Source organism: Pteropus alecto, unplaced genomic scaffold (genome assembly GCF_000325575.1).
Source record: "Pteropus alecto unplaced genomic scaffold, ASM32557v1 scaffold81, whole genome shotgun sequence".
NCBI lineage: Eukaryota > Metazoa > Chordata > Mammalia > Chiroptera > Pteropodidae > Pteropus > Pteropus alecto.
Genome location: NW_006433378.1, coordinates 7,265,517 through 7,276,878, shown reverse-complemented (window position 1 = coordinate 7,276,878; position 11,362 = coordinate 7,265,517). Strand labels below are relative to the sequence as shown.

At 34.9% G+C, this 11,362-nt stretch overlaps 2 protein-coding genes across 3 annotated transcripts in view; both read right to left on the bottom strand.

Moving 5' to 3' along the window:
- PLCH1 (phospholipase C eta 1) overlaps positions 1-5,169 on the bottom strand; it is a 212,665-nt gene extending 207,496 nt beyond the window's left edge. For both annotated transcript variants that reach the window (XM_006908210.3, XM_025044255.1), the window contains exon 1: positions 5,041-5,169. The gene's annotated coding sequence lies outside the window, so the exon portion shown is untranslated. The remainder of the gene's footprint in view (positions 1-5,040) is intronic.
- On the bottom strand, positions 2,072-11,232 carry CUNH3orf33 (chromosome unknown C3orf33 homolog). The gene is given in 5 exon segments (XM_025044256.1): positions 2,072-2,855; positions 5,041-5,201; positions 7,991-8,138; positions 9,603-9,662; positions 11,124-11,232. Coding segments are annotated over 4 exon segments (741 nt in total). The 5' UTR covers positions 9,648-9,662; positions 11,124-11,232; the 3' UTR covers positions 2,072-2,468.
- Between the last annotated feature and the right edge of the window lie 130 nt (positions 11,233-11,362).

Here is an 11,362-nt window from a genome sequence, read left to right as displayed (position 1 = left end):
TCAAAACACTAGTTATAAAGATGCTTCATGAACTTTTGGGAAATGTAGAGAATGCCAATAAAGAGATAAAAATGGAAATGTGAATTATAAAAGGGAACCAGTCAGAAATGAACACATTATCTGAGATGAGAAGTATATTAAATGGAATAAACAAAGGAATAAACAAAGTGAATAAAGAAGAGGCTCACATACTCTATCTACAGGGCAGGAAAGCCAATCAGGACACTCAGAGTGGGAAGAAAAAAGATGCCAAGACTATGGGACACTATTAAGGCTCCAAATATTTGTCTGATCGGCGTAAGTGAAGAAAATCAAGATGTTGAACAGCTGTTTGAATAAATAATGATGGAAAACTTCCTAACCTGGTGAAGGAAATGTACATAAAACCCCAAGAAGCTCAGAGAATTCCAAAAATCAGAGATCCAAAGAGGCCCACACCAAGACACATCATAATTAAAATGCCAAAGGTTAAATACAAAGAAAGAATATTAAAAGCAGCAAGAGAAATGCAGTTTACATTAATACGTTGGCTAGGTGGAGGGGCAAGGGAGGGAGGGTGCAATTGCGGGGATCATAGATGTCTAACTAATGTACTGTATACTTGAAACTAATAAATAAATTTTTAAAAAATACTTGAATTTCCATTTCGACTAACACCATGAAAAGTAGCAGGACAGAAGCAGAGTTACTAATACAATCACCTGCCCCCCAAAACACACATACACACTTAGGAGTGGCATGATTAAGTCCAGTCACCTTCCACAAACAAAAACTCACGTGTCCTTGCCATCCCAGATGGTCTTTATAAACATCATCTCCAACTACAAAGATCTAGACTCTGTAATCATCTAGTGCACGTTGCCCTTGGGCCATCAAGCAAAATGGTCTACAATACAGACCAAAGGTAGAAGCTAGAAAAGCAGAGGTTGTTGGCCCAGAAGGAAGCTGCTGGTAAATGGGATTCTTCCTCACCTTCAAGTAGGTGTTAATCCTGTCACTACCTAAGTGGAGAATGAGAATATTCAGCAAGTGGTGACTACAGATGACAGGTGTCCCATTTATCTATTTTTCCTCGTGCCCACTTTGTCCATAAAATCAGAGTTCCCCACTACATCATCAAGGAAAAGGTTAGACCAAGTAATCTAGTCCACAGAAAGACCTGTACCAGCCTCACCTTCATACAGGTTAACTGGAAAGACAAAGGTGCACTGACTGAGCTGGTCGAGGCCATCAAAACTATAATGAGATATCACTGGGAGGGAACCTGGTAAAGAAAATGGTTCAAGGGCTTATCATAAAACTAATTTAAATGTACTCTGTTAACTACACTGTAAATAAAAATAAAACATCTCCTTAAAACTAAAAACTATCAAGGTATTAGTCCCAGGGAATAAAAACTAGGCTGTAACATCCTATCCGACCCTAAAGGTGAGGAAATAAAATCACACACAAAAAAGAATTTTTGGAAAATTTGGGACCTCATTAAAAATTACTGTCGGGAAATCCACTTTGTTATGTTTTAACCAGGAGTCAGGCAGCAGCAGTAAACTTCTTAGTCCGTACTATTGATTATAACAGGGGTCAATTATTTGGACCAGATGATACCTCTGACTTTTATCAGTATCAAAAGTCATTAAGAAGAACTTCTGTAGATATTGTGGCTGTTAGGGAATTATTGCCAGTGTTGTAAAAAAAGCTTTGTACTGTCAGGATGATTTTAGCAGCAAGTATGTGTTTACATCCAATCTTCAAACCAACTCAAAGTGGCTTTAAAAAACAAACAAACAAACAAATTTACTATGTTGCATGAAAACTTGAGAGGCAAGATCTTTCGAGGATTGGCCACTTTAGGGGCTCAACAATGTCATAAGGCATCCCTATTCTTTCTATTCCCTGTGTTGCCATCCTCGGCACAGTCTTTTGTCTTGAGGATTATCTCCCTCTTGTGACAACAGGTAGAAATTGGCCATTCTTCACTACTAGGAATGGTCTGAGTGAACTTCTCTTGTAACACTGCCCCAAATTCACAAGCAGTTAGGAAGCAATCAGGAGAAAAGAATAGCCTCACACATGAAGTATAAACAGTCTTTTTATTATACTCAAAGTTGATAAAACTGAAAAAAATTAATTTTCTCTTTAAACAAAAAAATATGGATACCCAAATAAGTAAAATAACACAATGGCCAATAGTTAATCTCCCTCTTCAAAAACAGCACTACATGTATATATCCTTCAATCTGGTAACTTTTTATAGTGTTTTACTTTTCTTAAAAAAACATATTAATCACAATTTGTTAAATTATTCTGATATTACATTTGTAACAATCATCTCTTAAATATTTAAATACCATTAGAATACAATTTTGATCATTTCGGGAAATTTCCATTTCGACTCAATGAAAAATATCTATATATTTACATACTTTACTCTTTTCAGAGTAGGTCACCTCCAGACCTCTTGGAATATTTTACCCTTTTCTACGAAAGTGCATGCAACTCATAAGTTCTCTGAACTTCAGTATTAAGTAGTTGTCTTTCCATGCTTCATAAATACTTCTAAATTTGTCATAACCTTCTTTTTCCAGGTTGAAATCTGATCCAATTTTTTTTTAATAACTGACTTTTTTCCATATTTCTCTCCAGGAGTCTTTGAGTTTTTCCAAATAACTTTCTTTTTTAGATTCTTCCTTCCATATTCCTTCTTTTTTTTTTAAGGCTATTAGCTCAGCTTTAAGTAAGTTTCTGTGAATTTTCCAATATATTTTAGAATCGTAATTCAACCCTGGAACATGAACAGTTTTGCCAAGGCCTCTTCTCAAAATTTCTTCATTTAGATTCACACTAAAATACTTACCCTTGAATAAAAAATAACACAAATCAATTATTTAAGAATATCGTTAGTATAACCAATAACATCTATTTACTTTAAAAGCAGTCATTCAGCAACTTTAGTCTTCCAGGGAAAAGCCAAAAGTATAAAGCAAAAGAGTCCTCAAGAACTTAAAACAGCTAATGCTAAATCCAAGAATTTCATTACTGGAAGAGATCCTTGGCTCAAAGTCAACTATCACGTCTATGATATACTGTTCTCCACAGGCTAATAAGTCTCCTAACCTAAAGAAGCAAACAAGCAGCAGAGTATACATAAAGCGTTTTTTGGTTTCTTTGCTGTTGTTTGGAAGGGGAATGAAGCACAGGAGATAGGCACAATGACAGGAGGCCATAGCAGAAGAAACTAAAATGTACGCAAATGCAAAACAGAACTGAATCGTCACTGAACCATTAAATTAGGTTCAGAATTCCAGTGTTTAGGAAGGCACTGGCATGTAAATGAATTTTTAAAAGGCTTTCCACAAAATAATTAACATAAAAATGGGCTTGGCCTTGAAGCTCCGTCCTTTGGGAAATTTCATCTGTGGAACGCCTCACTTCCTAAGGACACCGGGTAACTGGGGATTTTCCCCCACTAATTAACAGTATAAAGGAGATCCTGTGTAGCTATTTGTATAGTCCTCATGGGATTTTTAACCTAAAAAGATTAATTTTAACAAAGTATTAATAACTTCATAGCTTCATTAGGCAAGTAAGTTATAGTTAAATTCTAAAAATGTGAAAACTCCAGTTTTAAAATAGGAGATATTTTCTAGGACTATCTAAAGAAACAGTAACTTTTTACTCCTGTAAGTGCAATAACTTTGGTATATGATACTAAGGAGTTAATATAGTTTTAAAGGTTTATCATATTTTTCTCAATCTTTTACATTTTAAGAGCTCATTCCCTTAAACTAAAATCAGAAAAATTAAAATTCAACCTCACACTAGTAAAACTCAACAGATGTAAGTTACCACAATATATATAGAGCATAGTTTGGTCACCCTCTAGGAAGCAATATAAGGTGAAACACATAAGGTGAACCATGGGCTCAGGAGCCCAGGAAGAGCTGGGCTTGAATACAGGCTCTTCCGTTTGGTCACCCTGCATCTCACCTGTAAATGGGAATAAACACAGTCACTCGAGTCATAAGGTGGTTTTGAGGACAGATAAAATATACTCCTCAACTTAGAAGATAATATTTTGTAAGGCCTTTCGCATCTTTTATATAATTTTGTATTATCAACTTACTTTTAAATGTAAGATGCTTCAACAAATCGGTGTTGGATAATTCTTATTTTGAAAGAACTGAATATGATTTGGACATGCAAAAATTTATGGATTTCATTAGGCTATTATTAATAATTCAAAAAATTTTTAAGAATTAAAATGATTATAATTCTAATCACGTTAATGTGAGGTTTTTTTCTTCAGATTATTCTTGTTTGTTATATAATTAGGGACTTTAAAAGTAAGAAAAACTGCTCTTAATCCTGTCATAATAACATTTCAACTATTTAATTTTTCCATGTTCTTTTTTCAGTAATCACCTACCAAAAATCTAGAGGAAGGCAGTCAGGACAGTGACACAGCAACACCAGGACTGAAGGACTCAGGACAGTGACACAGCAACACCAGGGCCACAGACGGACGGAGCTCTGGGCATTCCCAGTTACACAACAGCCACAGCCAATCATAAGGGTAAGAAAACTCAGATGACTAACTGCTGATCATAAACAGTATTTAAATATGTTCAACTTCAGAGTTCAAAGATTGAGCAATATTCACCTTCAGAAAATGCCCTTGCTCTTTCTAGTTTCCAGTTGACAAGTGTCACTCAACAAGTGGTTTGACATCATATACTCACACATAAATAAAAGTATAAAGATTCTCCTTAAATCAGCAATGTCGGCAACGTCCAGACTCATCGATAATTCTAAGTTTGTGTCCTTTTTCTTAATTTTCTATTTATTCAATAATAAACATATATCACTTAAATTTTAAAATAAAATTTACATATGAAACATAGTTCTCTATAATCACTATGAGTAACATTTTAAAGACAAAAAATATTCAGTCTCACTATGTATTCAAGGTTCTAATTAATGACATGTTTATATATAATAAAAAGAAGAAGACATTGCTCATTATTTCTTCACACTACTCACCTTATTCACCAAAAGATAGCAAAAGAGTGCTGAATTCTCCTTTCCAAGAAGTTGGAACCATAGTATTTGGGAAGGTTTTAGCTCTTTCTGTAACCACACCTTCCCAGTTTCAGTGAGTTCTACTCCAGCCAGCTTAACCAGCAGAAAACCATATGGCTCCTCTAAAAAAGGTTAGATAGAAGAGTTTACCTTTAATACTACTTCGCAAAAGTAGATTCCAAAATCACTTGGCCCTCAAAAAAACAAATGTTTATTTATAAATACCCAGGATATTCTAGATATAGGTCCACCTATTTCTTTTAAATCAAGTATATAATAGATGGAATAATTTCAAAAACCCAGAACAGGATGTGGGGTTTAACCAATTTACTTTTTAAACTTTCCAGATTTATTTCTACATATTTATCATATGTATACACATAAAGCTATAGATATGCAATTTAATATGGCTCTTACAACCAATAAAACTGTATAAACTGCTTTTCCACCTAATTTACTGAGGATAATTTCCCATCTCAATAAATATTGGTTTATTACTTTTTTAAACATTTTGTAAAACTGACTTCTAGACAGAATTTTATCAATTTATATTCAAAGTAACTTAGTATTAAAGTTGTTCACCCAAACCCTTGATAAAATTTTAACCAATTTAATTTCAAGAACAGGATTTTATCTTGGAAAAAGTCTATAACTTACCAAAAAGGGATATGGCTGACAAAAAATTTTTTAAAGTTTTTTTTTTTTTTAAAGAAATTATACATTTAACATTTGTTGGGTTCTTATAGAAGTAGTTGAAGATATAAAGTTAAATTCATCTAATCTCCAGGAAAAAAATAATACTTGAGTTTAAGAAGATGTCCAGGAACACTTCTACAATATTATTTGATAATAAAAAACGTTTTTAGGACACTGGCTTCAATTAGAAAAGTATCGAAAGGTGTAAGTAGGAAGATTATGCCCTTAGCAAAAATCTGGGATATAGTAAATATACAAATTAAAATTAGGCAAAACATACAATAAAGATTAAACTCTTATCATTGGTACATAATGAGTTAAGGGACGCCTGAGGACTCTGAGTTCTCCAGTCCTTTTACGTCATCAGCACCAACTGCCTTCCAGTAAAACATCCTCTGGTCTTTGAGACCAAAGCTTTTGGGACCAAAAACAAATCTAATTTAATACTATATATCTTAAGTAATAATTTCCTAAGTCTTCATTTGACAAAAGGTCATTGGATTTCTTTAAAATTAGCAAATTCTCCATTGAGCATTTAAAATATGAGGTGGTCAATAAGATTTTTTAAATACACCTTCCAGGAACAAATCTACTGAAAAAGGTAAATAATACCCTTCATATATTTTCACCAAAACACTTGAGCTTTTTTGAAAAAGCAGATGTCACATTTAAAGCTTATAGTTTCTAATTTCAGCTTTGTTTCTGTGATTGGATCCTTCCATCTTCCCAGGTCTTCAACAAATCTTCTATGCATATATTAAAAAAAAAAAGCCCAATTCATACTGGACAGGATACCACAGGCAATGCTAAAAGGTTATGAGGGGACAGCAACATGGGCTCAGGTGCAGTGGAGCATTCTAAGGAAAGTAAGATTTGGGTTCTGCGGAATGAACAAAGCAGGGGCAGGAGTAGGGACGGAGCATGTCAGGTAAGGGACAGACCACTGGCACATGGAAAAACTGCAGACATGAGACAAATATTGAAGTCAATCATCACTACTAAGAAATTTGTTATATTTCTGCTCCATCAGGTGGGTAGGAAATGTGGTGACTAAATGTTATCAGGGTTTTTAGAAAAATAGTGCATGATACAAAACTGATTTGTATCCTAATCATATCTCATTGAAGAGAGTAATATTCATTCGAGGGTAAAAAAACAAGAACTCCTTCCTTCATTAAATTAACAAATATTAAGATCTTTAAATATAACTAAATTAATTCATTTGACAAATCTCCACTGTCTAAAAATTATTTTTCTAGAGACTGTGAATACTGAGGTAGCCACAAGGGGGCTCACAGTTTGGTGGGAGGATATAAACCTAAATACATGATTATAGGAAAAAGTGTTTAAGCACTGTAATTGAAGTGTGTAGAACTGCTGTGGGGTATAGTAAAGAGGCTCATTCTGCTTGGGAGTTAGGGAAAGTCACTGAAGAGCTGACATTTGAATCGGATACTAAAGAATCAGTTGGAGTTCAACAGGAGCAAAGAAGTGTGCCCAGGGGCATGAGAACACACATAGGCCGCAGGCCAAGTCTGTGTGGCTGGGGTCTTTAACATGAAACAGGGAGAAATGGGAACTGCAGCAGGACAGATCCAGTCCCCGCCCAGCTTTCCAATTTCCTTTGGTGACTCTTGTACCCTTCTTTCCTATGCCCACGCCACAGGAGCTGTCTGTCATATGGCTTACCAAAGCCAAGCTCATTCCTACCCACGTTCTCTCATTCTTCAGGTATCTGATGAAATACCAACTCCTCAATGAGGCTGTCTCTGACCACTTTATAGATATAGGTTCCCCTTCACATGACCTCCAATAATTCAGATCCTCGTACCTTGCTCCTTTTCTTTATAGCCCTTATGACAATTATCATTTGTTTGTTATCTATCTTCCACCTAGACTGTAAGCTCCAAGAGGTAGAGTGGTCTTGTTTGTTTCACTCAGCACTCACTATACAGCTAGTATAGGGCCTAGAACATAATAGATGCTCAATGTTTGTAGAATGAATGCTTGAATGTCTGAAGGAGATACTGAGTGGTTGGGGAAAAAAAGGAGATAGGAAGAAAGGAAATCAAAACTAAATTAAATAGTTTCCTGTATGTGAGGCCAAGAGTGTGGAGTTATTAAAAATTAAAATATTTTTTGCTATTTTAAAAATAACTTCTAAAAAAAGGAGCACTAAAATAGTTATTTAGCCTTATTCTTGCACCTTACTTACTTCTCCATGAAGATATAATAGGTAAAGTAATGGGAACATGTTCAATTTCTAAACCATTCTCAGTTATTCGGCGTAATCGTCCACGTAATTTAACATTCTTCCTTATAAATTCTACTGGAATATCTGAAGAACTTGTAAATTTTGATGTCTGCTGATTTACAAGGAGAAAAATACATTTTGTTGTTATTTTCAGTTTAAAAGTATGTCAAATTGTTATCTAAACATTGAACAAGACATAACCATTGAAAATTTTTATTTGGTTCACAATTTCATATTAATATTTTAATATAATTTAATCAAAGTGTTTATAGGAACATCATTTAGAGATTTTTGTCACTATTTTACTATCTCAGGCTATGATATAGAGAACATTAAACAGACTCCTAACTTCTAAAAGCTTACATCCTCAAAATATGACGCAATTCATCAAAAAGCAGTGAGTATAGTGAATATAGATCTGTACCTGGCACCACACAAGTCTAGTTAAATAGTCACTATCCTATTCTATAGATGGACAATCTAGTCATCTAGGTACTGTTTGGAGAACGTAAACAAAGCTGAGTCAAATTAAATTAAAACTCTTATTCAACAAGATTTTTTTCTTATTTTTTATCTTATAGTAGGAAAAGGTGCCCCTAAAAGGCCCACATTAGGAATTTTATTAAATATTTAACACCTAATGCCCTGGAGTTAGTAAATATTTTACACCTATGTCTTCACATTAATGTACTAGAGGAACAAACTTCATTCGTAATCATGGCTAAAAATAAATGGCTTACAAAACCAGGGAGGTGTTATAAGAAAGAACCTATTCTATATGAGGTTAAAAATGAGTTCAAAGCACCAAAAAAATTCGAAAAAGAAAAGAAGATAAAAGTGCTGACATGGAGTCAGGGGGAAAAGACAACAGTTCAATATAAAATAATAAATGTAGGAACTAAATATACACAGAAGCACTAAATCCATGCCAGATTGCAACGTGACACTAAAATTACATCCTATGGCAGGTATCAGTTATACTACAAAAATACTTGTAAATCTTGAAACATCAAATGAATTTCCACATGTCTATTATTAAAACATTATTGACAGGGCAAAAAACATGCTAACTGGAAGCGTAATTTTTTTTTTTACTCTGTACATCTTGCTTTATTCATTGAACAATAGATCTTAAATACTCCTGCAAATCTGAAAAAGCATAAATTACTCAGTGTAAAGGGACATAATTCACCTGTGATTTGAATCTAAAACCACTATGGAAAACAGTTTTGAGATATTCTTCAACATCTGAAATGCAAAATTTAGTGATTACACCATTCTAGTGAACTAAATCCTTTTCAGATTCCTTTTTAAGCATGAAGAAAGTAATTATGGAAATAGAGGCTGTGCAATTTACTTTCCATAAAATCCTGTGGATATGTTACTTTTAAACCAAGATCTTAAAATATGTTCATTTGTTCTAAAATACTTCTATGTTCATTGTTCTAAAATGCTTCTAAAATGCTTCTAATATGAATAACAAAATGATACACTGCTTGAGATTAAAACTGTCTGAAGTGAGAAAAAAATTAACTGTCTATTGCTTATCATAATGCCTTATTTTTTAACTTACCAGTCGAACACTTCTTAGAAGTAACATTATTCCAGCTATGGCCATTACGGTGCTGACGCTCTTTTTTTCTTCAGAAAGAGATTTAATGATTAATTCTCACTAATTATTATTCACAATAGTAAAAGTACTAATAAGAAGGGGGAAAAAAAGACCACCCTCCCTATATCCAACTATCCAAATAAGGCATATTCTTTAATTAAAGGCCCACTTCTTCCAAAAAGCTTTCTTAACTGCCTGCCTACCCATTAATCTTCCCCTTTTTATCCCAAACAATCTGGCATGGATGGTAATTATTCACATAATATTGTATTGTTTTCTGTTAATTGTATTACTTTAACCATGAGTTCTTTGAAAGCATGAATTGGTCTTATACTTCTTGTGCAATGTCCACAGTAACTCACAGAACCCTAAGTCTACAGTGGGAATTTAAGTATTTAGTAGAAAACTTTATCGCCAAAACTTTAAAACATAGTACCTTGGGAAATATATATGGGTAAACAGTTGGAAAAACTTGGCCATGTTTTTATAGTTTTTCATTTAAACCGAAACAGACCTAAAGGATTTTAATTAAAAAATAAGAACCCTGCAACTCTCTCACCAAGAGTGATAATCTGACATGCTTTCCTTCAGTAAATACAACTAAGTATATAAGAAACGAAGTTGAAAACATACACAAGGGTGCATTCTCTGATGGCTTATTTGGCATGTGCTAACCATGTGCTAACTTAAACACTGTTCCCTTGCCCAATTCTGCTGAAGTCATTTTTCAATTTGAAATAAACCATGCATCTCTTCCTGCTCACCTGGAAGAACTACAGGCCTTGTCAATTAACATATATATGTCTACTATTCATTAATGCTGCAAATATTTATCTAGCACTAAGTGGTGGGCACTACTTTATGGACTAGAGCTGCACTACTGAGTGAAAACAGACACGGTCCTGCCTTGCGCTGCTTGTGCAGAGTATTTGCGAAGCTAATGATCCTACTCAATTTCTCAGCAGAATTCAAGAAAGTTAATCATTCCTTCTGAAAATATTCTCTTCACTTGGCTTCTAGGACATCTGGTTTTCCTTCTCCTCCCTCACTGTTCCTTCCTAATCTTTGCTGATATCCTCCTTTTCACTCCCGAAATTCTAAATGTTAAAGAGTGCCCCAGGTTTCAGTTCAAAACTAGGGACTCCTGTAGCTTTTCTGACTCGCTCCAAGATGTCATCCAAGCTTTAAAAACTACTGAATGTTCATTCTCAAAGATATATGTCCAGTCCTCACGTCCCTTCAACGCGAGACTCCTATAACCAGTTACCCAGAACATCTACTACCTTTAGGAGTCTAATGACCATCTCCAAGTTCACACGTCTTCATTTAGAAGTCTAATACGCATCTTCAAGTTCACATGTCCAAAAAGTTCTCCAGATTTCCCCCAACAAATTATTTACTAAAACTCCTGCTTATCAGCAACTTTCACCACCATCCACCCACCAGGCAGCGGCCTTGATTCCTCTCTTTCTTTACACATACCCCACACCCAAACCATCCACACCACCACTCGGGTCTTGGCTACAGTCCTCTCGCGCCTGGTCATCTAAGGTGTCCCTCCCTTACTCGAACTCCAGTGACCTCAATTCGCTTAAAATTAAAAAGAAGGCAAACAAACAAAAACACAAAACTCCTTTCTCCCCAGGACCTACGTGCCCGCCGCCCGCCGCCCGCCCCCAACTCCTCTAAGGGACCCGCCGGCGCCCATAGCCGGGCTGCGT